The sequence below is a fragment of the Scomber scombrus genome, chromosome 10 (genome assembly GCF_963691925.1).
Source record: "Scomber scombrus chromosome 10, fScoSco1.1, whole genome shotgun sequence".
Classification (NCBI taxonomy): domain Eukaryota; kingdom Metazoa; phylum Chordata; class Actinopteri; order Scombriformes; family Scombridae; genus Scomber; species Scomber scombrus.
This window is the reverse complement of record NC_084979.1, coordinates 24,647,680-24,675,197: the sequence shown is the minus strand read 5'-3', so window position 1 is coordinate 24,675,197 and position 27,518 is coordinate 24,647,680. Positions and strand designations below refer to the sequence as shown.

At 39.8% G+C, this 27,518-nt stretch overlaps 1 protein-coding gene across 2 annotated transcripts; it reads right to left on the bottom strand.

The window, feature by feature from the left end:
- Positions 1–495: 495 nt before the first annotated feature.
- prickle3 (prickle homolog 3) lies at positions 496–27,265 on the bottom strand. 2 transcript variants are annotated; one of them, XM_062426919.1, is made up of 11 exons: positions 27,086–27,265; positions 16,822–16,904; positions 7,447–7,630; positions 7,103–7,216; positions 6,074–6,211; positions 4,933–5,136; positions 4,209–4,395; positions 2,909–3,247; positions 2,467–2,763; positions 1,951–2,343; positions 496–1,755 (listed from the first exon to the last, which is right to left on the bottom strand). In XM_062426919.1, the coding sequence occupies exons 1-11, from the start codon at positions 27,125–27,127 to the stop codon at positions 1,295–1,297; spliced, it is 2,442 nt and encodes an 813-aa protein (XP_062282903.1). In that variant the 5' UTR covers positions 27,128–27,265; the 3' UTR covers positions 496–1,294. The 2 variants fall into 2 exon arrangements, with proteins under 2 accessions (XP_062282903.1, XP_062282904.1); XM_062426920.1 differs by having other exon boundaries at positions 16,822–16,901.
- Positions 27,266–27,518: the final 253 nt, after the last annotated feature.

The window sequence follows — 27,518 nt, the reverse complement described above, 5'->3', positions numbered from 1 at the left end:
GTGAAGGTATTACTTTTTTAGCTGCTTGGACAAAGTCTCCAAGAAAAGTTTTGTTTTTTTAGGCATTTCTACAAAAAACTCACCTTGACGATTCCTGTTGGACTTCTAGTTTTCCACGTTTTAGCCCCACATGAGCTGTCCTCTTCTCACTGAGGTCAACGTGTGTGAATGTGTTTCAAACCACTTAGCAGCTCAAGACAAACCTGTTTGACAACTCATGTGTGCCCCTGCAGAGCCCGCCCCCCTTCTCGCTGATTGGTCCAATGTTTTCCTACAAGGAAACACTTGGTGCCACATGACCCTGCCATTATTCTGTGCTGTTGGGTGATAAGCACTTTCTGTTTGCCACCATAATGCTGTTCATATCAAGCTCATAATTCATAATTTAGTTTCATTTATAATTCATTTCAAGCTGACAGAGTTTCAGCTGTTCAAAGGTCCATTATTACTTTATATAAGGTACAAAGTGTGATGAAAATAAAGGGCACATTTAACAACTTGACCAAATTTATTGTCACCATAAAACAGTCTCACGCAGTCAGAACAGAAACTATTATTATAATTTCTTTCTTTCTTTCTTTTACCCCCAAATAAAACAAAAAAAGAACAGTGACCTACACCAAGAATATAAAAATAAATGACCTTAAAGCCATACAACTGTTTTTTGATTAAAAGTGAATACAGATTTTTGCAGTTTTTTGTTTGGACTATACAACACATATAACAAAACCCCTCCCCCCCTCAAAAGAAAAGACTTTGATAATCTTTTTGATTTTCAAAGTATAAATCTACCACAGTTTGTTGCTTCATTCCATAATATTTGGCCATTTAGTATTAATATCTGTAATATATTACAGCTGTGTAAAATTGCACATAAGAGCACAGAAACATGATTACAGAAGAGTTAACAGTTAGACGTATTACTGTCAAGAAGAGGAGTGCGGTTTAAAAGTCAACTTCTCAGTTTCTGGTCTAACTTGCTACTGTACGGTTTGCATATGTAAATGATGGTAATGTTTCACAACCGCTCAAACTGCAACAAAGGTTGGGCTGGTTGTTAAAGTATAATAAAAGTATAAACATGACTGATAAACCACTCCACATTTGATCACTACTCACAATTCATACACTGTGCACACCGTTCTCTACACTGTAACATCTTAAAGTTTGCAAAATGGTAGAAGCTGCTACCATGAATGTAAGGTAGTGACATTTGTTTTCTGAGGTTTGTTTTTCTTCCCTTTTTCCAAGTAGTGAATGAGTTCTTCTTCTTGTTGTAATAAGATGTCTTGTGTTAGGAGATGGCACAGTTTTTATCTTTGTCCTTTGCACCAAGACTGTGAGATCTTCTCCGCCTAATGCTGCCTCTCAGTCCCCACTCTCTCTGTGCCTCCCCGTCTTCTTCTACCTCTCCTTCTTTCCCCTCCTCAGGTTGGTGTTTTCGGAGCTGCGGCGGCAGAGGAATAGGCTGCCCCAGAAAGAAACCCTCCTCCTCCGAGTCTGAGGATGAGGAGCATGTAGAACAGGAGTCTTCGTGTTTGTACTGGCCCGGCTGGAGCGTCAGTGCGGAGGCGTTGGCGGAGCCCCGGCCGTCCCTCTCTTTCTCGCCTCTCCAATCCAGGGTGTCGAGCCGCGGCCGGTCGGGACGCGAGCACCGGGATTGCCGCTCTCTGCCCGGCTGGTTAGCGGGGTCAGAGGGCATACGGCAACGACTCCACCCTCGCCGAAGACTGCGCTGGTGGTAAGAGGATCCGTCTGTTTTGAAATAGAAGAAATAGAGAAATAGAGATTTCAAGTTAGATCAATCAATCAAACTTTATTTATATAGAACCTTTCATACAGATAATAAGCTGATAACAAAACAGAACAAGTGTATACAAATGTAAAAAGATTTATGATTTGTAATAAAAATCGAAAGTAAAATAAAATAAATTGTCTGGACTTTCTCACCCAGTAGATCCATCTGCGGAGGAATGCCTTTCTGTAGATTTAACCTGCTTCCGAAACCTTCCTCCACCTCATCTTCCTCCTGCTGGGGTTCCTCGTCCTCTTGGGGCTCATCCTCGTCCTCATCCTCGTCGACAGAATAGCTGCTGCTGATTGGTTCTCTGAAGCTGACCCTGGCTGTGCCGCTGCGAGGCTGCGGGGGCGGAGAATCGGAGGGTCCGCCGTCCTCTGGTTGTGGAAGATTCGGTGGGGGTGAATCCTGTGGCATTAAGTCGCGCGACTTGATGGGCAAAGGAGGTGGGAGGACGGACGTGTTGCCGGGCGGGAGGAGAGGAGGCGAGTCGGGTGAAATGAGGTGGTTTATGTGTGACGCTGAATTTTTCTGGAGAGGAAACACTGGGGAGGAAAATTAAAGAGCATGCAGTTCAGTTAAGGGAGAGAAGTGAGCTGTAATATACTGTTACCAAGTTTTTTAAATCAAGCATTTAAAGTGTGTGAAGTAACAGAGATTTATGATACCTTGCATAACTTGATTTGTCCTTTCCACCCAGTTCCTACAGTCTTTAGCAGCAGAGCTTCCTCTTGCATTGAAACTTGTGAGGAGGTGTCCACTATTTCCATTTAACTCCCCACTGGCGGCAGGTTTGTTACCACAGTCTCCTGGCAGTAAACTGTAATTTGGAAGGTCGCTGGGCCAAGACGGACCTAAGCCATTTCCTAGATGAATGTGGGGAAGAGGTGCGTAGGAGCCTCTCGGATGAGGATGACCACTGGGTGAAGGAAGTCCATTTTGTACTGGAGCAGTGCAGTGAACACCTGATTTGAGAGAGAGAGGAAATAAATGTGTTAAAATAAAGGAAAAAAATAGTCTCTTCAAGATGTTTTATTTGGCAGAGTAGTTTCTTGTGAATGTGTGACCTCATCTAAACGTCTGAGTGTAACACCAATGCACCATATTCACCTCTGCTTTCCACTGCAGTATGAATGCAGTCTTTTAGAGGAGTTATAGGGAGAGTGATGCCCTCTGGTGGTTGTAGCGGAGAACCACACTGTGGCTGCTGGTGTTTCTCTGCTGTCCCACAGCGCCTGTGCTGCGGCGGTCGGCTCTGCAGCGCCGAATCACAGGAGTCAGAGTTATTGGGGTCCTCACCCAGCGAGCAGGGCCTGGAGCAGAAGATGAGCCCCCCTCGTGGGAGGAAGGGACGCCCCAGCAGAGGGAGCTGACAGCGGGCGCAGCAGAAACACGACTCCACAGCGTGCCAGTGCTGACCCTCGTATGTCATCTGGCCCTGATCGATACCTGCGAGGAAATTATGATTAATGTCAGCGAACTTTCAGTATGCTTATACTGCCCACACACAGTATGTATAAATACCAGTATTTCTATAGTTTTTGTCATTAAGTCATTGTTCTAATATGACACACAAATGTGACTTAAATACTAGTTAATTTAAATATTAAAGCATAATGGCAATATATTATTATAATAGAAATATATTCATACATACACTCACTTATGACATTCAAGCCCTTTTCAGACAGAATAAGTTACACTGCTGGTTTCTGACAGTGAATTACTTAACACATGTTTACATAATAATTTTTTTCTTTTTTAGATTTTTTTTTTTAAATGGACAAGATGTTACATCAGGACTCCCATCTGCTCACATGCTGTATGTAAATCCTGGATATTTATACCTCAGAAGAAGAGAGAGAGAGAGAGAGAATAAAAATACACAGGCAAGTGGATTTCTATGACTTTTCCAAAGCGTGTTGTGATTTCACATTCATGTCTTTTTTCCTTTTGGAGTTTCAAAAATGCATGTCTCTTGAAATTCATAGACTGATATGAAATCTACATCCTCAACAACCTAACAACTTAATTGGCTCATTCAGAACATTTCCTGGCTTATTAAACTGATCTTATTTTCTTCGTGCAAAGGAGATGAGCATTGATGAACGTTACTTTGGTCTCACTTAGTAAGATTGCTGTGGTTATTTTCATGTGTCAAGTGTCTTTTTCAATAAATTAGACATGGGACCAACCTATTAAATTGTCATTAAATTTATGCAATAAGGGTGCATGTCTGAAAGGTGCTTTATTAACACTTACCATACATTTAAATAAAATATGCCTCAATCATTTATAAGTATAATGATTAGCCGAGTGTTACCACAGCTTTTTCTACTGTCTGAGAACAGCTGATAGCTACATTGAATCCTCACTAAGTATATGAGTTCCTTTAGACTTAATTCAGTACCTATGTGTTCTCCACAGGTATCGCAGTACTCGGCATATAGCGACTCGTAGCAGGAGCAGCAGTACGGTCGACTCTCTTTCATGATGTAACGCTGACCGCCCAGCGCTGCCTCGCACTCAAAACAACAGAAGTGCTTCATGTGCCAGTACCTTCCTTCAGCCTCCGTACATTCATCTGCTAGAATGATCTAAGATGGAGAGACGAAAAGTAGAACAGAGAGATACGGTGTTGTCACAAATGAGTGCTGAAGATTTGGGTTAATAAGATAGAAACAAAACAAAAAAAAGAAAAAGATGCTATCTGTGACGTCCTGTTGAAGGCTTAGCCATCCGCCTCTATGTCTAAAGAACTGTTGCAGGTCAGTCGTGCCAGATCCATTAGTAAACTACGTCAACTAATCTCTTAAGTCACTGAGAAGCCATTCAAAATAAGAAGAGAGTGACAGAAAAACACCCCTATGCTCTGTTCTACACACATCATCTTTGAATAAACAGACAGATGTTTAAGATAAGTAAGTCATAGCTGTTTTAAGACATTTTTGCCTTCATTGGACCGTTAACAGCTAAGAGAGATAAAAAGAAACATGAGGAGAAAGACAGAAAAGTGATATGATATGTTTGTCTGACCAAAGGGACATCAGGATTATCACTACACCATTCTCACTACACTCCTGCTAATGAGATTTTAGAGTACGACAGGTTGTGGATCCTGGTGAGAGAGTCACCTCATCGCAGGCCTGGCAGCGCGGCTTGAGCCTCTCAGCGTGGTGCCGGCCGCAGTAGATCTGTCCCTCCTGGTAGAAGTAGATGAGATCGACCAGCAGCTCCATGCAGGAGGCGCACTGGAAACACTGAGGGTGCCAGCAGCTGCTGTTACCTGCCCGATTGGCAAACACAGCTATGTCTCCGCCGCAGATCTGTCTCCCACACTAGAAACATGGATTTGGGTGGGTGAGAGTGAGGCGGAACATATCACAATATTTCCACTTGTAATGCATTATCCACCATAGGCTTGTTTAGATTTCTTTTTAAAGGAGAGTAGAGCTGGGCAATATGGGCAGAAACACATCACAATATTTTTGACCAAATACTTCGATATTGATGTTTTGAAAATATTGTAGGAATGACTATCGGTGCTTTCACAAAATATTGAGATTTTAGATAAATAATCATCAGTAATGTGGATATAACGACTACGTGGCTAGAGGCAGATAATAGAACAGTCTGTTAAATGTACATGATTTACTGTAATGCAGCCTTTAAAACCAGGAAAAAACAACACATACCATATTATGATATTATAGTATCCAAAATCTAAGACGATATCTAGTCTCATATCATAGTATTGGTATAATATCGATTTAATCAACATTGTACATTATCTGACTATTTCTTGCTCTTTTCAATATTTGTATCTTTTTTCTACAGTTACAGATATCGTGGTACATTATATATTATGTGTTTGTGATATATTGTGTATCACAGTCGCCTTTATTATGATATATCCTTATCGTAGGAAGAAGATCTTGATAGCATCATATCGTGAGCTCATCTGTGATCCCCACCCTTAATGGGGTGCAGATGGAAGGAAATTAGACGGTATTCTCAAAAGGTGAACGCTGCAGCCCTGTAATCATTAAGTCACAGTGTGCTGTGGCCCCTGAGCTATACCTGCACCTACTTGCATTTGAACTTGCTCCAGTCTTATAAAAAAGAAATGCTTCTTCTGCATTTATTTTAACAGGCTTTCACTTGCATATGTCATTGTTATATAGGAATATTTTTCAGCTAACGCCGCTGTTGTTTTGACTATAATATTGGCCTGCCTCGACATTTTCTGAACATAAAACAAGAATGCTGCTCTACCTGCTGACAGATGGCTCCAGTCATAGTTACTGGGAAGAGTCTGACGACGCCTCTGCCCAGGTTTTCTCTTTTCCTCTGTTGACTGAACGAACGCAGCTCCTTCTTCTCCTCGCCGTCTAGTGTGTTACAGTACTGTGGCTGCAAGAGCAAAGATATTCTTGTTAGCGTGTGCACACATAATGTATTTCTAAACTTATTCACCCTTTGCATTAAATCCTAGTTAGCTTCAAGGAAGCAATCTACATTCATTTGAATTTTCCGCCAATAATAAAATGTCAGAAAATGGTGCCACAATTTCCTGAAGCCCAAGGTGACGTTTTTAAATGTCTTGTTTTGCCTAAACAACAGTCCAAAACCCAAATATGTTCAATTTACTGTCACATGAGACAACAACAAGCAAGAAATGCTCACAACTGAGATGCTGCGACAAGGCAATCTTTGGCCTTTTTGTTGGAAAAATAACCTAAATGACTTGACTAAATGATTTCAGCTCTAGTTGGCAGGTCACCCCTCTATTACAGTCTAGAGAAGGGGGATTTCAAACTCTGAGACCGAGGGCCTCCCCTCAGACAAAGCTTCAAAAAGGCCTCCCCCTCACCCCCCCATAGTTCACTTAGTTTCGCTCAATTCCCGGATGCTTATTGGATGATCATTTTTATTTGATGACATAGACACTCAAAAATAGCCTGATGTTGCTGTTTGACAAACTTTAGACTACAAAAAAATACATAAAAAACATCTGTCCTGAAGCATTTATTAGTTTCTGATTCTGGGAAAGTGAGAAAAACAGTAAAGTTCCCCGAAACTACTGTATCTCTGATCTATCTTTGACTACATCTTACATATTAAGGATATTGTACATGATCTCCTTTTGATACCTAATGTAATAACTAATATAATATGTTTTCTCTTCCATTCACTGAGCCTCCCCGAAACTGTTTAGAGTCTGCATGGGAAGCCCCACCTCACACCTTTAAAACATCTGGTCAAGGCCTTCCAAAGGTTAGTAGAGAGTCCCAGTGATATTACCTCACTGTCGTGTGCTGGAAGCTGGTGCAGCAGTTGTTTAATTCGGTATCTTTCCCCTGGACTGTTCACATAAGGCACCCTGTCCTCTGGCAAGCAGCTAAAATACTGGTATACCTGTGAGAGGAGACAGGTGAGTTCACATCAAGGCATAAATGACAGACAGCAATTTATTCAATTACAGAGTAATTTATTTAATTGCTGTTATACAGAAAAGCACTAGATATCTTTTCGCAAGTTATCAAACAGTTTTGAGTGAATGTACGAACACGTCCAAGTGAAAGTGTATTTGTGCAGCGTTAATTTATGCCTCGATTCTGTGTCTGTGTCTGAATCCTGAACGTTACCTGTTCGGGCTTGAGCCCAGGTGGAACCCATGCGTACTCCTCTGAGGCGCAGCCGGAGTCGTCGTCGGAGATGGAGTGTCTCTGGAAGTCTGATACCAGCTTCGTCATCATCTTTTCCAGCTGGCCCGGCACCGAGCGCACGGCATGCTCCTCTCGCACACACTTGCAGTGCACACAGATCTTCCTGTGGAGACAAGAATAGCTTCAGGATTCACCTCTGGGGACGTTTTTACTGATTTACACCAGAAGCCAATGCTGCTCAAATGTCAGATCTTTCTTTACGCATCAATTCAATAAATCAGAGGTTGGATCTCTTGGTGCCTCAGGTACTAAGATGTAAACCACAGCATTAACATTTGAACCTGATTTAAGACTTAAAATGTACATTAAACTTTTGGTATCATCTAACAAAGCAGAAATACCTTTAAAATATATCAAAATATGATTATTACTGCCAACAGGTTCAGTTAATTATTGAAACCTATAATTAAGTAATAGGAAAATGTGACTTTTATTAATCCGCGCTCTGCCAGCTCTTATAACAAACCCAAACTTTAAGTAATAACTCTTTATTCTACATTCAAATGGGCACTCCCACAATATGTCACCAAATTATTTATGAGCACACTTTGCGTTGGAGACATTATGTCACAAACCTGCCTACACACACACATTCTTGAGTTTGACTCAACAAGACTCACTGGAGCCAAAAATTACTAATACAGTAGTGGGCAGTCGAGATTAGAAACAACACAAAAACAATCCCCAGATAATTTAAAACAAACTCAAAACTTTGGAGAGAAGTCAGAACTAATATATATATATGTACTGTTACTGTGCCCAGAGTTTAATCTCATCACTGATAAGACGTCAAATTACACCAACATCTCCCCCCCCGGATCTGCATCAGTACCGGCACATCCCAAACATTTGTTGTCCAAACAAGCAGGAAATGAGGTCATGGACTTAAGCCTGGCTGTCAATCCCGTGGCAATAAAGAGAGGGAGGTGAAGATAGGAGCAATAATCTCCCTCGGCCTCGAATTACACCCCATCTTGTCCTCGGACTCCTCGCCACACTCAATCTGGAGGTTGGTGTTTTTGTGAGTGGTGGACTGGTGGAGTCAGAGTAAAGTGGGCCTGGGGAGACACTGGGGGGGGGGGGGGGGGTATGGGTGTCACATATGTGTGTATGTGTGTGTGGATGTGACAATGCAGCCATATGCACCAACTAATGCATGTGCACATCTCATGTTGTGATTGCATAACGGCCTGCCAGCTGGTACTTGTGGCTCAAGTTCACAAGTCACAAAGCTGCTTTATTCCAGCACCCAACCCCCCACACAACCAAAAAGCGAGCACACACACACACACACAAACACACACACACACAACTGCGCAGACTGTGTGAGTGCTTCTCTTCTAATCAATCGCCTCATAAAGAAAAAGTCTCTGAGATGTCCGATAATAAGTGTAAGTCAGTGTGAACGCGCTCCACTCTCTTTACCCAACACAAGTTCATTGTTAAAGAGTTGACAAAACACTGCTATAGGACACCTGTGCTCTGTTTAATGTCACGGATAACATATGCTTGTAACATGAAGCACCTTATACAGCCATGATTGACAGGTCAGGTAGAAACTATCTAAATAATAATACTGCTAATAATAATGATAATAAACTTAATTTGTATAGCACTTTTCATACAGGAAGTGCAGCTAAATAAATATAATAAATGCAGCTCAAAGTGCTTTACAATAAAGAAATCAGATGTACCGAGTGCTATAAAAAAGAAAGAAGTGCGAATCAAAGTGCAAAAAAGGCCTTTATTTAGTTAAAGGTTGAAGTGGAGAGTTCACCCACTGCAGAGCAAATAAAACTGGACTGATGTGCCCTCTCCTCTTGGTTCTGGTTAATAGCCGAGCTGCAAAGTTTTGAATGTGCAGAAGTCTTTGAGTGGTTTATTTTGGGAGGCCAGTAAAAAAGTGCTTTAGAGTCATCGAATCAGCTTGAAATAAAAGCATGAATCAGTTTTTCAGCAACTTTTTGATTTGTGAGTGGTCGTACTTTAACTATGCTTTAAGTTTTTTTGTGTCCATGTGGTTTGGTCCCATTTAAAGGGGTTATTATTTGAAAATAAATGTATGAATAACTTGCACACATTCTTTTGTTGTGGACCCAGCATAAAACTTCTGCTTTTAATCCATTTTGAGAGAATATATTAGAGGATTATGGCAAAAATGTCTAAGTGGTGTAACCATAAAAACTTTGTACCAAATAATTAAACTTGTGTAAAATATTTATCATTATTTTGTGGTTACACCATTTGACATTTCCAGGAGCATTCAGTCTTACTTTTGGTAAAAAAAATGGTGCACATGTCATTTCAAATTATATAAAACCAACAAAAATACAAAATGTCCATTTTAACAAACCTGATGCTGCTTTTAAGGCCATTTTCAAAGATATTTTTGAATTGCTCATCTTGACAACCCTTATTTGTCACTGAACCATCTAAGAAAACACCAAAACATGTAACCCCACATTTAATCAGAGGAGTTAATACCCCCAGATTATTAAACAGCATTTCTCTTTTTGTTTTAAGGCTGACTGGTAAGATTTAAGTTTTGTCCTTGTTGAATTTTAAGAAATCATTGCTCATTTATTTATGTGTTTATTTGTTTATTCCCAAAAGACAAAGGAGTAATGGAATTTATAGCTGCAGCATCATTTGGTTCAGCAGAGATGTACAGTTGTGTAAACACAGCAAGTCAGCTTAGCCTAAGCCATTTTGGCACCAATCCACCCCCAGCTGTATTTGTATGTGTGTTAGCAAAAGGGGAGGGGAGGGGGGGGACCTCCTCGCCCATGACTATGTAAGTGGGTAGGAGGAAACAGCCGGAGGACTGGCATGGCAGAACAGATGGCAGACGCACCACGTGTCACCCAGTGTCACCCCACCAGCACCCACTCCTCCCCCCCCCCCCCCCACCAATCCACCATCCTCCACATCATGAAAGCATTTGTAGCAGGGATACAGTCATCAGCGGGTGCCAACCCTCGCATGCGACCGACAGTAATTGAGAGAAGACAAAGTGCCAATTTGAAAGAATTTTGGGGTCTGAAAGTATGCAGGAGAGTCTCAAATCATGTCTCTGTTTGTTCTCCACTTATTTTGCCATTAGGGTTGAACTCGACTGAAACCTGGTCTGTGTGTGAAAAACATTTAAATAAACATCTTCTGTATGCTGAAGCCATAAATGAGCAAATCAGCACCCCTGTAGTAAAGTGTACTGTGTGGTTACAGTAAAGACCCCAGAGAGGCTTTTTCTCTCTCTCTTTCTTTTCTCTTTTTAATGACACACCTATTTTATTTCTCTTTTGCTTCAAACTGGCAGCTTCATTATGACTTCACCAACTTAAAAGTGGTTTGTTTCAAAAGGGGCATTTCAACACTGCAATTTACCAAGCCCTGTTGTGCTGAGCCCAGTCCTGTTCAATTGCTTGAGTCACAAGCCTCTGATGTAATACAGCCAGGATTTTCCCCTCCGGCTACAGTGTGCACAACATTTGGTGCTGACAGGTCAAAATATTACGAGGAAAATCAGGTCAAATGTATTGTGCTCGTCGTACGAAAAGCTACGACTATTGTGAGCTTAAAAAAACCCAGATGAGTTGTGATGGTAACTCTCAACTGGTCCTTTATCATTTTTTAATGGCAAAACACACCAATCCCCAAAACTGCCAAAATCAGATCAGGGGTGCAAAGATCCCAACTTGTAAGCACCTCAAATGACTTGTGAAAGAAGCTGTGAGTGTCAGTGTCAGGGTAAAAAAAAAAAGCACACAGACTAAAGTAGTTAAGGAATACTATACTCTCGTTTGTCTCTGTAACATCTGTGCATATTAAAGCTGTGCATCCTGGGAAAATAACCCCCCCCCCCCCCCCCCCCCAAAAAAAAAAAAAAAAATACGAGGGGAACTGCACTACACTGAGTCCACAACCAGCCGTGTGTGTTATTAAGCAGGAGACACGGCAGATGTTGCTTTTGACAGGAATTCACAATCTGCCCCTAAATTTGCTCTGCTGGACAAAAACATTGTTACTGAGACTCCTGGTGCAGCTGCTGCTCTTCTGTTTGAGTTTTCTGCCTATAGATAATATAATTATACATACTTAACAATATGAAACAACTATATAATAATCAGTAATAAATCTGATAGATAATAAAGATAAAAAAGTGTGATGAAGTAGACAGCAACATGGAGTCCAATTGAGCATTCAATGGAAGAGTTAACATAAATTAAATATACATACATTAATTTATAATATACAGAGCTGAAATAAACTCATTTGAAACTTTGGAAGCCTGCCAGACTTTGTTGCGGGGATTTTAAATAATTCTAATTTTGCTGAACAGAGATTAAGGCTTGTTCGCTCTCCTCTAGATCCCAAACTGACCCGAGTTTGCCCTGTGATATAAGATCAGCCTTTACTTCTTTACTTTTTTTTGTGTCTAAATCATTAAATAAAATTACAACTCCTTTAAAATAACATATAGTTTTCTTCTAATGATACACTATGTTCAGCCAGCTGTGCACAGAGGGAGGTGAGTGACACCGCTAAGTGTACATGACGTCATTTTCTGCACCTCAAGTCCTCACAGATCTTTTTTTTGTGTACAAAACAACATAAAAGTCGGGCTACGACACATATGAAGAATCTTCTTCCTTACACACACAAAACATTCACTCTGCCCACAACCTAATGACTGTTTGAGTTTCTAGTCCCTTTAATCCTGTTAGACAGTAAAATATGGTTTCTCCATTACCTGCTGTAATCATGACAAATTAGTCCAGGTCGGCCTGCTGACGTTCTCCCATCCAGTCTGACGTTCCACTTTAACTATAAATGTTGTATGTCCGCTAGCTGGGTGCCTGTTACTACCTGCTTGTCAGCCCGTCTGTCAGTGAGAGCAGGATATGCTATTGCAGCTCCTTCCCATGTGGTAATTTCTCTGTCTGTGCGGCTCTTTTCAATGCCCCCCGCCACCCCCGACTCCCACCCTCCTCCATGCTGATAGTGAGCTCAAACAAAAGACTGAACACAATCGTGCACAAACACAGTTCTCAGGGTGCACCTACAAGCTCATGTGATCTTTAAATGTACTTTAAAAAAAAGAAAGAAAGATTAAAAAAAGATAAGCAAATTTACTCACGCCGCTTTGAAGATGTCAAACACCGGAGTCGAGAGCAACACTCACATACAGAGAGAGTAAAGTCGCTCTGTCTTTTTCTCCTCTGACCAGACTGCTGCAACTGATTCATAACAGATGGACGATTGTTGCTTTGACGCAGTTATTAATCACAGAAAATAAGTGGGGCAGATTTTGAGCCCACGAGCAACGCTGTGCAGTGTTTGTCATGTTATGTGATCAAGATGGGCACGCATGACAACAGAGTGTCTCTGGTGGAAAACCAAGTGCACATCTCTGAACTCATTTCAGCTCATCTGATTTTCAGTTGGTCTCTGGGATGAATTTCAGTAAGGACACATCTGCCAGAGAAGATCCTGAGTACTTACAGTCTTCGTTATGAGTTACTATTTTCATGTTGCTTTATACCAAAAAAACCCAAACCTAAAACCTTAAAGTAACAATTTAATAGTCTGGCATCATGCAACACAGCCTTCAAAGTGAAAGCTTTTAACTTTCAAAACAGCTTATCTAGACTAGAGATTCAACTAACAATTATTTTCAATATCAATTAATCTGTTGATGATTAGTTTAGTTGTTTGTCAGAAATGTTAGAAAATGGTGAAATATGTCAACCACTGCGTCCCAAAGCACAAGCTGCATCCTAAAATGTCCTGACCAGCAGTTCTCAACCCCAAAGATATTCTGTTTCTATCATTGAGGACTATTAAATATTCATATTTAAGAAGCCAAAACCAAAATAAACACTCAAAATGATTAATCTATAACCAAAATAGCTGCCGATTAATTGTCTGTCCATCAACTAATTGAATAATCGTTGCAGCTCTAATCTGCACCATTGTTTTCAGGCATATAGATATATTAAAAATCCGTTTACAATAATTAACATTGGTGGGACGTCCAGTGTAGCAGCCATAGGATTATCCTCTGCTTTGAACGTGTGCTGCTGGTGTGATAATCTATAACTGAGGTTGACTGCAGTGAGCTAAAAAGAAGATCTCTTTAGATCTGGCTCTAAAGAAACAGATGGGCCTTGTCCAATAACTCTCTGCCACTAATTAGTGACTGAGTAATTGCCGCATGGCCACCCAGACTAATAGCGATGGCGACTTTGAACACTTTTGAAGCGTGGCGGGGACCTGTGGGTCAAAAGTAACTCAATTCAGTCACTGCTGGGCAGCGGAAGCACCATCTGCCCCCCACCTCAGTTTAAGCTCCGTCTGAGAAAAGCACAAGATGAAGATGGATCACTTCCCTCTCAGCGAGCATCAGCAGCTGAGCCTGTGGTCACTCGGACGATCTTCTCCATCAGAGAAGGTGTGACTCTAAATTGGTTATTAAAGAAGATGCAATTTGCACAAGACTCTGGGGTCTTAAAAAGTGACCCCCATAAATCTCAATCATTTAATCACTTTCATGTTCCTTATTCTGCTTAATCAGCTTGAGGGACGTTCAAACAAGCCGTTTCCCTTTGACATCACCCACCCAAAAGTCATTACAGATCTGTCCTAATGCCAAACACATAAACAGAAGAGCTCAATAATCCACAGTATTGTGTTAATACTACACAGATTAAACATACTGTAAACATACTGATGCGTACAGGGGCCGGGCTTTCACTGAGTGTGGCCGGAGGTAGAGTCACAGCACACGTGTTTTAGATTACATCCGAACTTCTAAGCTTTTGTCTTGACCTGAAAAGAGGGAATAGAACCGAATAAGCTTAAAGATACAATTACAGTCTTTTGGTTACACGAAGTACACATTCCTGCGCCTGTTGTTTTGTTCTCTCCATCACCAAACCACGACTGGTTTCAGCCATGCAGTGCCCATCTGGGACTGTGAACGCAGCATTCGTAACCAGAAATAAATGTTCCTCCTTCCTGGTGAATGTCTTCTGCAGCTTTGAGTCTGGAAGCACTAAACACACTAAAATGTAAACATGAATAATCACTGATGAAGACATGTTAGAAGTACTTTTTTTCATTTAATGTTGTATAAGAGTTTGGAATAACGAATAATATACGGACTCAAAATTTCCACTTTTCTTACTTTTTATAAACTAAAACTTATAAACCAAATACTAAGGTCACTCCTTAAAAGGGGAAGCAGCAGTGAGATGGAGAAAGGGGGAGACAGTGAGGGGACACTGAGCGAGATATGGAGTGGTCAAGAGGGTTACTATCACAGCAGTAAGGCTTAATCTTATTAGCGTGATTGACAGGATTAGACTAACTAAAAGACCAAACCAGCTGGATATACACTAACGGGACTAAAGGAGAGGAAGAGAGAGGAAGAGAGTGAGAGAGAGACTGAAGAGAAGGGGGCTCGAACAAAAGCACGTAAAAAAACCTGCTTAACAGAAACAAAATACATTGTTCTTCGGTGTTCAACAACTCCTGGACAAATAGTCATTTTAGAAGTATGCAGGCTGACATTTCAAGTAGCTCGTTAAGTTAAAAAAAAATCTGGATTTACAAGAGATGCTCCTGCTGTTACACTAACTCTAAATGCTCTAAAAACACAAAATGGGCATCTTAAGAAACAGTCGTCCTTTTGCTAAGTAGAGGTTGCCTTTTGGTGTTCATAAAGAAAATGTTTTCCAGATGAACGGATGCTCTTCTACAAAGTCGCTGCGCTTTAAATCAGTTTTTATATAAATAAAATTAAATGTAATATCAAAGAAGGACAAAACTGTACACCTAAGAAAGCTTCCTGGTGAGCGAATTCACCATATGGGCTTTTCTGTGTAATAAATGTAAATCACTACAGGCTTTGTGAATCCATTTAACTTGACCCAATCTTAGGTTTAAATCTCTGCAGCTCTGACACACACCACATGTTGCAGGATGACAATTGATAATCCTGCTGCTTTTTTCCCATGAAGATAATGTCAACTTAAACTAAATGCTGCTGTTTCTGGGGCTGTCTGAGCTTAATGGCATTTATAAGTCTGTAGGGGTGATTCATAATGTACAGTGGGGTCAGTGGGGCTGATCTGCTGCGTGAAAATCATGTTGTGCCACGGCTGGGTCATGTTTGTTGTCTTCTAATGTATATCTGCACTCATCGTATACACAGATCACAGTTAAGCTGATTTACATTGCTAGCAATGTTGCTGTTCTTCCTAAGACTCACACAAATGCACAAACACACACACGCACACACACACACACACACACACACACACACACACACACACACACACACACACACACACACACACAGTTTAAGTCTGAACTACTGACTCTTATATATCTATACTGAATTCCCACAATGCACAAAATGTTAGTGTCTTTATGACCTGTGAATCAGAGATGGTCCTTGCACTCATAGCTGCACGTTGTATCTGACTGTCAGTAGAAGGTTAAAAATTGTCACTGCAGGGCAGGATGTTAACTGGCCTCATGCAAGGCACAAAATTAGCACCAGTCACCAACCAAACGCTGCTAAAAAATGAAGGTAGCAGGTAGATTTGCTTCATCCACCAGCCCAAAAACCAATAGTAAAGTGAGTGAGTGGCTGATAAAATGTTAACATTTACTAGCCATTAGGCCGTTTTTTGCACCCGTGGTCTCATGTATAAGAAACATTGGCATTACGAACAACAGCTAGTGTGTGTAAGTAAGTAAGTGTGAATTAAAAAAGAAAAATCGGTTTCTGTACACAAAATCCCATATTTTATCTGTTTTTAAATCAAAGTCAATATACTTTCGTTCATCATGAGATTAACCTTATTGTACATCAAATTCCTGCATGTTTCGTTTCTTTTACTGAGCGCTTATTCTTTAAGTATTTGTACACACATTGTACGATAATTATTGTTTTCTTCCTGATGCACCTGTTTTTAATGTGTGATGTGTATTTTCTAAATCTAGAAAGTGAATGCACTACGAATAAACTATTATTAGTATATTTTTACACAAGTGTCTTTATGTTTAAATGGGTGTTAAGAAACATAGTAATTATTCTGAAGTCTGACAACCTCAAAAAAGTTGATGTCAGACTTTGCAGTCGCTGATTATTATCCCAAGCTGCACACACACATCCAAAAAGGCAGCAGGAGAGAGACTGTGACCACAAAAGGTGAATATACAGTGTGTGGAAAAACATTTCCTGCAAAGGCAAAAGGCCCCGGTTAAGAGTCCTCGAGTTCGTACCTCCAGCCATGGACACGGAAGCCGGGGCACTGGTCTCCACAGCGCATACAGGGCTGCCCTCTGTCTGGGTCCTCTTCTTCCTGCTTGAAAACAAACAAACTCACTTCAGCTCCCAGTGAGGCACCATTCATAGCTGCTGGAGCAGGACAGCCGGGGTTAAAGGAAATTGTTAGCAACAGCAGCAACAGCAGCAGCAGCAGCAGCATGTACGTACAACAGTTTGCAGACACGGTCGGAGAAACAGCAACATCATCGGGAGAGACGAGTGGAGCGTCTGACATAAGCCACGAGCACAATGCACTTAAGAGTCGAGCGCATCAGCCTTTAGTTTAGCAGCGTTTGGGGGTCGCCTATAGACTTCACATGGATTACTTAATGATGTGTAAATTCAGCGTATGAATATCCACACATTATATCAAAATCCTTCACTGAACTGGGGGAGATATAAAGCATTAAGACTGGTTGCACATTGTAAAGCATGTCTGGATAAGTTGTATTTCACATATAAAAGCAGCGATGGTTAGTCTGAATGCATATCTGTTTAGTCAGAGCTTTTATGTTTAAATATAACTTTATTTTACAGATGAATGTAGAGTAGTTTCTCCTGGATTCAGCTTTTGTTGAGTGTGTAAAATCATCAATCACTGCGATAAAGAAATTTGACTACATCTAGCAGTGTGTGTTATATCTGCTGGGCTGCCTACAGACAAACAAAGACAGTAAGTGATATCCAGAATTTGACATAATTATCTCCTGGATAAACCTGTTTGTAGGAGACCAGTCCTCACTTTTAGCCACACAGCTAGATTTAGACTTTAGGCTTGTAAGTGGTGGGATATACAGCATAATGAGAGGATGAAATCTCAAGAAATGCCTTTTTCTTGAAAGTGCTGAGCTGTGCATCTGACTTCACTAGCAGCAACCGAACAGCTTAAACCAACTACCTCATTTCTCACTTTTAAGTCTATTCCTGTAGACTAGCATGTGTGTGTGTGTGTGTGTGTGTGTGTGTGTGTGTGTGTGTGTGTGTGTGTGTGTGTGTGTGTGTGTGTGTGAGTGCAGACACAGCCCTCTTTTTAGAGATGAGAGGAAGGAAGCAGACACAGGATGAGCTGCACCCTTTCCCTCTCCATGCAGTCGCTCTGTCTCTACTTTCTTTTTCTCTGACGCCTCAACTCTACTGTAACTGTCTCCCGTGTGAAGAGCTTGGTGTTTACACAGAATATGTGTCCGTGTTAATTATTCGCTTTTTCCAGATCGGTAAAAAAACACACACATTATAACCACATTGAGCTATCAGTGTTATTTTTCCAGTCTGATGGGACTCTGTGACGCTGTTGTTTTCCATTTCACCATCAGCAGAACAAAGCGTGCACCTATTATGTCGTAAAAAAGCAAACCTGAGTTGAACTCAAACCTGCTCACATAAAAATTATATTTGCTCTTCTTGCAAATTGCACTTGCAGATGCACAGCGCTCGCAGACAGACGCTAACAGATTTTTGAAAGTCTGCGTACAGGAAAAAGAGGAATTTCTCTTTAAACGTATTTTTATGTTGGAAAATAACTGCTGAAAACGTGAAGAGATTGAACTATGTTGAACTGAAGTGTGCAGTTAGAGTGTTAAACTGGTTTTCACTGTTTCTGTTTCTGTGGTCAGGATATTTTTTGGGGGTAGGTTTTGCCTAAAATGGTGCCTTGATGACGCAGAGGGGTTACTAGCACCTTACCCACTATATAAACACTAGAGCACACATACTCATTTTTACTATTTTTACACCGGGTAGTGACAGCTGAGATTGGCTTCAGATAATCCTCTGTTATGAGTGAATGGAGACATTTTCAGTCAACGTTAGCGCTCAAGGAGTTATTTTAAATCCAGGTGAAGCGTCTGTTGACAGGTGGAGTCATCAGTGGCTTCAGCTTCAGCACCAGCTGGCTGTGCGGCTGCGAGGACGGGTACATTCAACGCAGCCACCACTGCTCTGACTTAAGCAATGGCTATTCGGTCAACTGCAGCAGCCAACATTGGGCATTTTCCGAGCATCACTTTACCAAAAAGCACGGTGTGAGAGGCAGTTTCTCTAAGGGTGATGGCCACAATGAAGCCACCAACGACTTTTCAGCAGAGAAGCTTTAAACTCCATTGAAAAAAACGGACAATTTAACATAACATTGACTGGTGAATGGTTATTCGCCTGATAAAGAGTTAAGTTACATTTTTAATAAATCAAGTCCATATTTACCCACAAAATATGTACCAAATGACACCGGGGCACCTAATGTTACTTCATTTAAAAAATATCATCAGTGTTGCTTGACTTAGACCAAAAAACTTTTGCCTATTTTAAATTGTGTGTTTTTATGAGGAAGTTTGGTATGAGCGTTGTTAACTCAGAGGCTTTCAGCACCTTCAGTGGACACACCCTCAGAGCACAGTATACTGCTTTTTTCAATGATTTCAAAACTTAATTTTAATATACTTGGCAAATTTTTTAATAATGGGTGGTTATTGACACATTTTTCTGCGGTGAGACAAACTCAGAACACATACTTATTATTATTGCTTTATACTGACTTTAACAAGCAAAACAATGCAGGTATGTGATACAGGAATGTACCCGTGTATACCTGCTCAGCTGTCTTTTGATCTTTTTCCAACCGCACACACACACACACACACACACACACACGCCCCTAATAATAAGCACTACCTCATCATCAGTATTCACGTCAAGCCTGTTTTCGCATGCGGAGCTGTTAATGAACATTTTCAACAACCGCGCTGATTTACTTCCATTAAAGAAACGCTGAGTTTGTTTTTCTTATCTTGCTGATATCATCAGGCTGTAAGGGATGTATGAGATCTAAGTGCTTTTACTATTTAAACACATGAGACATGAAATGGGAGCAGTTACTCAAATGAGAGTAGTTGTAGTTTTGTAAGTGGTTCAAGAGTTAAAATGTCTGGGGTATTTTCTCTGATGTCTACATCCAGGTTCATAGAAACATGAACAAGTTAGTCCAGATTAGTCCCGTGACAGTGAACCATAATTTATGTCCTTTTTTCTTTTTTTCTAAATGCCACACGGCCCGCCTTACACTGAGATCTGTCCTGCGCTATGTCGCCTTATTAACCACCGCTTTGATTCATGTCGGGAACAGAGCCAGGTATGAAAGGTGACAAGATGGGCTCAGTGGAGCGTACAGATGATTTCTGGGTGACTGGAGCTTTCACTTGTTATTTTCTTTCTATTCTTTCTTTCTGAGCTGTTTCACTGACATGGTGACTGAGCCTGTGGGGGGCAAAAAAAACGTCTGTACATTTAGCACCGGTGTACGCTTCAATCCTAAATATTATGAGCGTTACAGAGAATTAAAGCAAATGTCTGCATGATAAAAACAAGTTTGGAGATTGTAGTCGAACTGAGGTGGTTCCACTTCAGGGTGTTACTAGCTTTTCATTCATAAAGTAGACAGCTAAGAGATAAAATTTAACTATATATCTTCATGCTTGCACTGCTAGTTTTCTCCACTCAGGAAACTCTTTGACCTGCAGACACAGCAAGCCTTGTGTTTTTTTTTAAAGTGACGCTTCCATTTAAAACAGTATGGCTTTTTTGGCAGTACACAAATTTTACAGCAGATCATGCACAATTCATCTTAACTGGAAACGTTTGAGTTTGATTAGCGCTAACTTCATTACGAGGCCGTTTATGAACAGAAAACAGAACCAGAAACTGGATTACACTTTTAGTGAGAGACACTGAGGGAGTTGATGTTTTAGGGCTTATTGCCTGAACTTGTCTGCTGGTGATCTATGAGAGGTGGTCAGTCAAAACATTTGAGGTATGAGTTACAGGTTTGCAGAGTCACAGACACAGTTTTGGACAGCTTAAAGTAAAGATGGCAACATTACACTTGGTATTATTTTAGACATTTTCCCTCCTGTTGTCTTCCTGTCGACCGAGCAACTTTTGTCCTTCCTGGTTTGACTTTCTTATAAAGCATAAGCCATAAATTATGACCAGATTCTGTGTTAGACCACAGGTTTTACACATATTTTTTAAATTATGGTCGGTATGCCTCATTTAAATGAAAATTATACTTCATTTTTGAGTTAATGTTGTGCTCCCGGGTCAAAATTGACCTAAGGACAGCAGGAGGGTTGGGTAAGATGTGTAACAGAGCCTGACCGATATATTACCAATATATATTGGTATCAGTGTTTATGTTGTCCGATAAGTGCTGATATGTTTTTAAGGTTATATAAGCTGCATTTTCTGTATATTTGATCTTTTTTTCTTAATTCTCAATTTTCTCAATAGATACAGATTTATGTTTTTTGTTCTATGTTTTTTTATTTATAGTTATAATTATTAAATTCCCATTGAAGTTTACTGTTTCAGTGCACTGGTGTCATTTTATACAATAAAGTTCATTGTTAAACCTTTAAAACATGATGCCTCCATTACATATCTTTGTCGCAAGTAAAAACCACATTTGAGGGATCACTGCCAAAAAAAACGTGTTTATGTACATAATCTGTACAAGATTATCAGCAGATATATATCGATTTTTACTCCCTAATATCTGTATCAGCATCGGCCCCATTAAAAATCCAGTTTCAGTCAGGCTGTAGTGTAAATGAGAGTTTCCTAGAGGTCAAATTGTCAGATCTCTGTCTCGTTGGCCTAACAGAGGTCTGAAAGAAATCGAGGTTACTTTTCTGATCGGAGACAGAGTTCTTCAGAGTGTAATATTATTACTTTGATGTAGAACAACAGCTGACTGCGTCTCTATTGGTCTCTAACTAGATTTCGTGCTTTTGGATCTCTGCAGAACTCTGGGAGGTTGATGAGGTGGACGTCTGCCTACATTAGATTAAGCTCAGCATAATGATCTGGTTTGGAAAGAAAAGTCTAAAAAACTGAAGTCTTTCCAAACTTGTAGTAGCCAGACCGCTAACAACTAGTCAGTGAACGTGTGAGAAAGGTTAAAAAAAAACATCAGAGCATAAGGGGGCAGATATTGAGTAAATGGTAAGCCTGAGTGCAAACATGACGTAATAAATAATGAAGGATTAGGACTCCTGAGAAAAAGGCTTGAGTTTAACTTGAAATATTTAGTCCTGTTTTCTGCTGCCAGACAGACAATAAGAGAAGATTTGAGTGTTTACAACAATCAATATGAGTTTGTGAAGGTCAAACTTAATCCAATTAGGCTCATTCTGAAAACAGGACCAAAAAAAAAGAAGGAGACGTGGAGATGGTCTTATCATTAAACGCACCCAAGGATGCATGAAAACCTGTCAACTTACTTCTACTTAACACAGCATGTGAACATAAAATGAATCTGGACAATGAGGTGGAAAAACATGAAGCGAGCAGGCTTCCAGCAACATCTTGGATCCTTCCAGCTGTTCTCCTTCTTCTTCTGAGGTGAATTTAAACAGACAGGGACCTTTAACTTACTTCTTTGGCGGTTGTTTTTTAATGAAAACAGAAAAGACAACCTGTCAGCCTTGAACATTATCCACCTAGAGTCAGTTTGCATGTTTGTCTTATCATGATGGAAGTGTCCTATATGTCAAGGCTACACACACAGACTTAAGGGTTTCATCTGCATTTCCTTTTCAGCTCTTCACAAAAGATAATGCATCAAGTTTATGGCCCGACAATGAGGTTCGGCCTATTGTGCCTCGAGTGGTGGGAGTGGTGGTAGGAAGTTTCTTCTAAACTGAGCGTGTGTGGGTAAAGTAAATAATATATTCAAGTTCACATCAGCTCACATGCTCACACTTAGACCGGCGTCAGACGTTTCATATCAGCTCCTTTGTTGTCACTAAGTGGGTATAAGGTTTAATCACATGGTGCTGCCTCAGTTTGCTTGAGCTCTCTGTCGCTACCAAGTAACCGTGTAACCAGGTAATGGACGAACTGAAAGTCTTCCAGCCTTGTTATCTGACATCAGGAGGCAACTCAACTGGCTGAGCTGGGGATTACTTACAATAAAAGAGAAAATGGATAATTAATACACGTGAACATTATTATTAGGCTCAAACTAAATGCCAGATGACTGGTCCACTCTGTAGTTATGGGAAAGGTAACTCTTAATTATGTTAAGTAGAGCTGCAACTAATGATTATATTCATTATTGATTAATCTGTTGATTATTTTGTCTATAAATCTGTTTCCCAAAGTGACATCATTCGGGCTTTTTATCCACTTTGCTGCTGTAACGCTGTAAATTTCCACATTGTGGGACTAATAAAAGATGATCTTATCCTAACATGTCATCCTAACATTGTCCAACCAAACAGTCAACAAATCCAAATTTCTTCAGTTTACTATCACAGAAATACTAAAGCAACCAGAAAATAGTCATTTGTATAATATTATATTCATGTGAGAACCTGAAAAAAGACAATTTAGACTTTATTTCCCTAAAATAACTAAAACCAATTAATTAATTATCATTTTCTTACGCTCAATTAATCATTGCAGCTCTGATGTTAAGTGAGAAATAAACACTAAAGGAGGCAGTGATTGTCACTTAGTTTTGTGCCCCTCCTCAAAGTTGTGGTGTTGGACATGTTAAAGATTAACAGAGGAGGTCAGAGGTCAGAGGTCAGAGAGATTGCTGCCTTGACACGCAGCGTAGATGCACCTCTCCTGACTGGGCAGGATCAGCCTGCAGGACAGGCGTCACCAGGATCCCCCCTCTGTGCCAAAACACTTCATATTGCTTTTATTGTTTATGCACTGCTGCTTCCTGCTGCCGAGGTCGACGCTAACAACAGTGTTTGACAACTGGAGGAGTTTACTGAATATTATTGTTTGTGGGTCAAACAGACATGTTACAGGTGATTGTGTCAGAAATTTCTACTAGTTTTATCATAGCGGACAGTTTGACTTGTCGTAGCAGTAAAAAGCACAGGAGTCACTAATAGCTTTAACAATGGCCAGCATACGCAATACCAGGACCTTGAAATCGAAGCAGCTATTTATTTCATTATTCACATCTATGCTCTTCCTTCTGCGAAATGTCAAACTGTCTTCCATGATGTTTTCTATTGCTAGATCTTCAGCAAGTCACTATTGAAAGGCATTTAATGTGTTGTAGGGCTGCAACTAACCAACTAACTAACTAACTAACTAACTAACTAACCAACCAACCAACCAACCAACCAACTAACTACCTAACAAACCAACCAACCAACCAACCAATCAACCAACCAACCAACCAACTTTTACTTTCATTTCCGATCCATCTGTTGATTACTTTCTCGTTAATCGATTGGTCCATGAAATGTCAGCAAATGGTGAAAAATGCTGATCAATGTTTCCTAAAGTCCAACATGACGTCCTCAAACACTTTCCTTTTGTCACGACGACAGCCCAAAGATATTCAGATTACTATCACAGAAAACTAAATAAACCAGAAAATATCCACATTTAAATGACTCAAAGCAATTAATCACGGAATAGTTGGCCATTGGAGCGCTTTGGTAGCGGTGTGATTACCGCGCATGCCGCCTAATCGCAGCATCCCTGGTTTGTCTCCGGTACGGGACCTTTGCTGCAGGTCATTCCCATCTCTCCCCGTTTCCTGTCGCCCTCTAAGCCATATTATTTTAAATAAAGGCAAAACAAAGAAATAGTCAGCCATTAATTTACTAGTTGACAACTAATCGATTAATCGACTAATTGTTGCAGCTCTGATGTGTTGCTAGCAAAACAAAACAGTAGGCAGCTCAGAGCAAGGTATGTTGGCTATAAAACACACATATATCTCAGATTAAGTGCACATTCAACAGCTTCTAAGACACTAAACCATCACATAATAATCATGTATGTGATGCTAAACTTTGCCTGTATGGATGTTAGAAGTGTGACGCTCTTTCTTCCATCAATCAGTTTTCTATTAGCAGAACAAAGCAAACAGTAAATAAGAATTATCATATGATATTTTTGCATTTTCTGCACCAATAAATCTATTAAACAGTCACATGATTAATATATGAAGCTGATACTAATAGCTGTCATTTGGTGCCACTGTGCTTAACAAACATGTACCTGATTCTTCCTGAGCGAATACGATCTGACACAACTTTGAAGCGAAGATCAGGAGTTTCATATCAAGCTTCTCTGTTTGCACATTTAGCCTCATATGATGATTGATTAATGATTAATGAATGTATAAAGAAATTAATGTAATATCACTATTGTGTAAATATTTGTAAGCGCTGCCTTGTGGAGGAACAAAGGCTATATTATCCATTTCTCATGCAATACTCATGAAATATTTATGAAGCCACTTGTTGTGATTAGTCTATTAACATTAAAGTAAATGTCAGTAAAACATGATGATGGATGATACTGACATAATTTCACTGTATCTGGCTATAACTACTGAGCCCTGAACTAATCTATAATCTAAACCAGGGATGGGTAATACAGATATAAATTATTTATATATAAGACATAAACAAAATGAGATTGCAATGCAGCTTTTAGGTAAAGACATTTAATCTGTATCATAGCTGATGATATCTGCTATGATACAGATTAAATGATATGATATAAATGATGAAATGATACATTTAGAGCTGCAGCTAAAGATTATTTTCATTATTGAATAATCTTCTGATTTTTTTTTTCCATTCATCTATTGTTTTGGTCTATAAAACATCAAAACTGTCTTGTCTTGATCAAACACCAGACCAAAATCCCAAGATATCAATTTTTCTGTAATGTAAGACAAATAAAAGCAGCAAAAGCTCAAATTTGAGGGCTTGACACCATCACATTTTTCCCATTTTTGCTTAAAAAGGACCAAATTCATGATCAAAATAGCTGCAGATTAATCTCCAACTAATCAAATAATCATTGCAACTCTAGATATATCCCCCGTTCTACAAACTTTTTGAAATAACTTTATACAATACATGCACAAACACACAGAAACCACATGTATACTCTGCATTGTGTAAACGTCCACGTTGTAACATGACTCAAAACTTACTTTTCTAGTGCTGATGTAATGGAGTGTTGCATTAAATATTGATGATATTCATTAATACTTGAGTGCAGTTATTGTTTGTGTCAGGTGGGAACAGGTGAAACTGAGTGTCTAAGTATTGCCAAAACACTTAAACAAATTATATATTACATGTAAATTGTGATATATACATTTAAACATAGTAGATACTGAAGATTGTATAATACAGAGGTCAGAAACATCACTGGTTTGTTGTTACATCAGTGAATCAACAATGATTAATCGATTAGTTGGAAATTCTGCAGCTATTTTGATCATGAATTTGGTCCTTTTTAAGCAAAAATGTGATGGTTTCAAGTTCTCAAATTTGAGCTTTTGCTGCTTTTGTCTTACATTGCAGACAAAAATGATATCTTGGAATTTTGGACTGGTGTTTGATCAAGATAAGACAGTTTTGATGTTTTATAGACCAAAACAATTAATCAATAATGAAAATAATCTTTAGCTGCAGCTCTAAATGTATCATTTCATCATTTATATCATATCATTTAATCTATATCATAGCGGATATCATCAGCTATAATATAGATTAAATGTATGTGAATGTATTTGATTTTACAAGAAAAAGTATGCTATAATTTCAGTGGTCTGGACGCATCCCAAGTGTGCTGCAGAGCCAGATGTTTCATGGCCACACAGCTGTTAATCTGGCCTGAAAACAAGCCTCATTGGTCAGTGACCTGACCGTATAGGCTGTGTTTTGGGCAAACTTCCCATTGGAGCATAATGTAGCAGTTAACAGTTATGTTGTTGTGATGAAAACAGGATAAAAAGTGATTTATATTACAGCCTCACACACACACATCCCTATAACCTGCTCAGGTACAAACATATGACGTAGCCTCCTGATTAACCTGGGGCGCCTGAAATGACTCAAGACCCAAAGAATGCAAATACTTTATGGTGCATAAAATGATTTTTAAAAAATAACACAATATTATAGATTATAAGTGTAGGGAGCTAGTAGGGTTTTTTTTTTAAAGCAACAATCCCCAGAAACAAAAGCCAGGTGAAGGTGGGACAAAGTTCCGCTTGGGTTTGTTTTCTGTTTCAGACTTCAAATTCATTTTTTAAAAGTCTGCTGTTAAAGTGAGGCATGTTAGATGTTACACAAAAGCATTAACTAAGTAGTGAAAGTCGTTATAAATAAATGTATGGTTAAAAAAAGCCCCAAAACAAACAAACACACAGAGTTAACTTACCGAGCGGTTCGACCGTCGCTTTTTAGACCCGCGGAGGAACATGATGTCGGCTGGATGTTGTTATTTTAGGAGGAAAAAACACAGATGAGTTTCCAGGTAAACACACAAAAAAGGAGAAAACACCGAGGTCTTAGTTTCTGGAGTCCCACAGTGTGTGATAACCTCTGATGTTCCCCTCCGACTGCCCCGGGACTCCTGCTAGCCGAGCCACTGAACTGACAAGCTAGCACAACTCAAATTGGCGACTTCCCGTCCAGATTTCAAAGTAAAACAGTGCATTACACACGTTAGACATTTCTTGAGCGCAAATGAAAAAAAAAAGCTAGATAAAGACACACATTTTTATTAAGTATGCGAACAGTTATTCAACTGCTGAAAATATTTACTGATATATCCTTTTTTATTCCAACTAATAAAGTCCTCGCTTTTATTT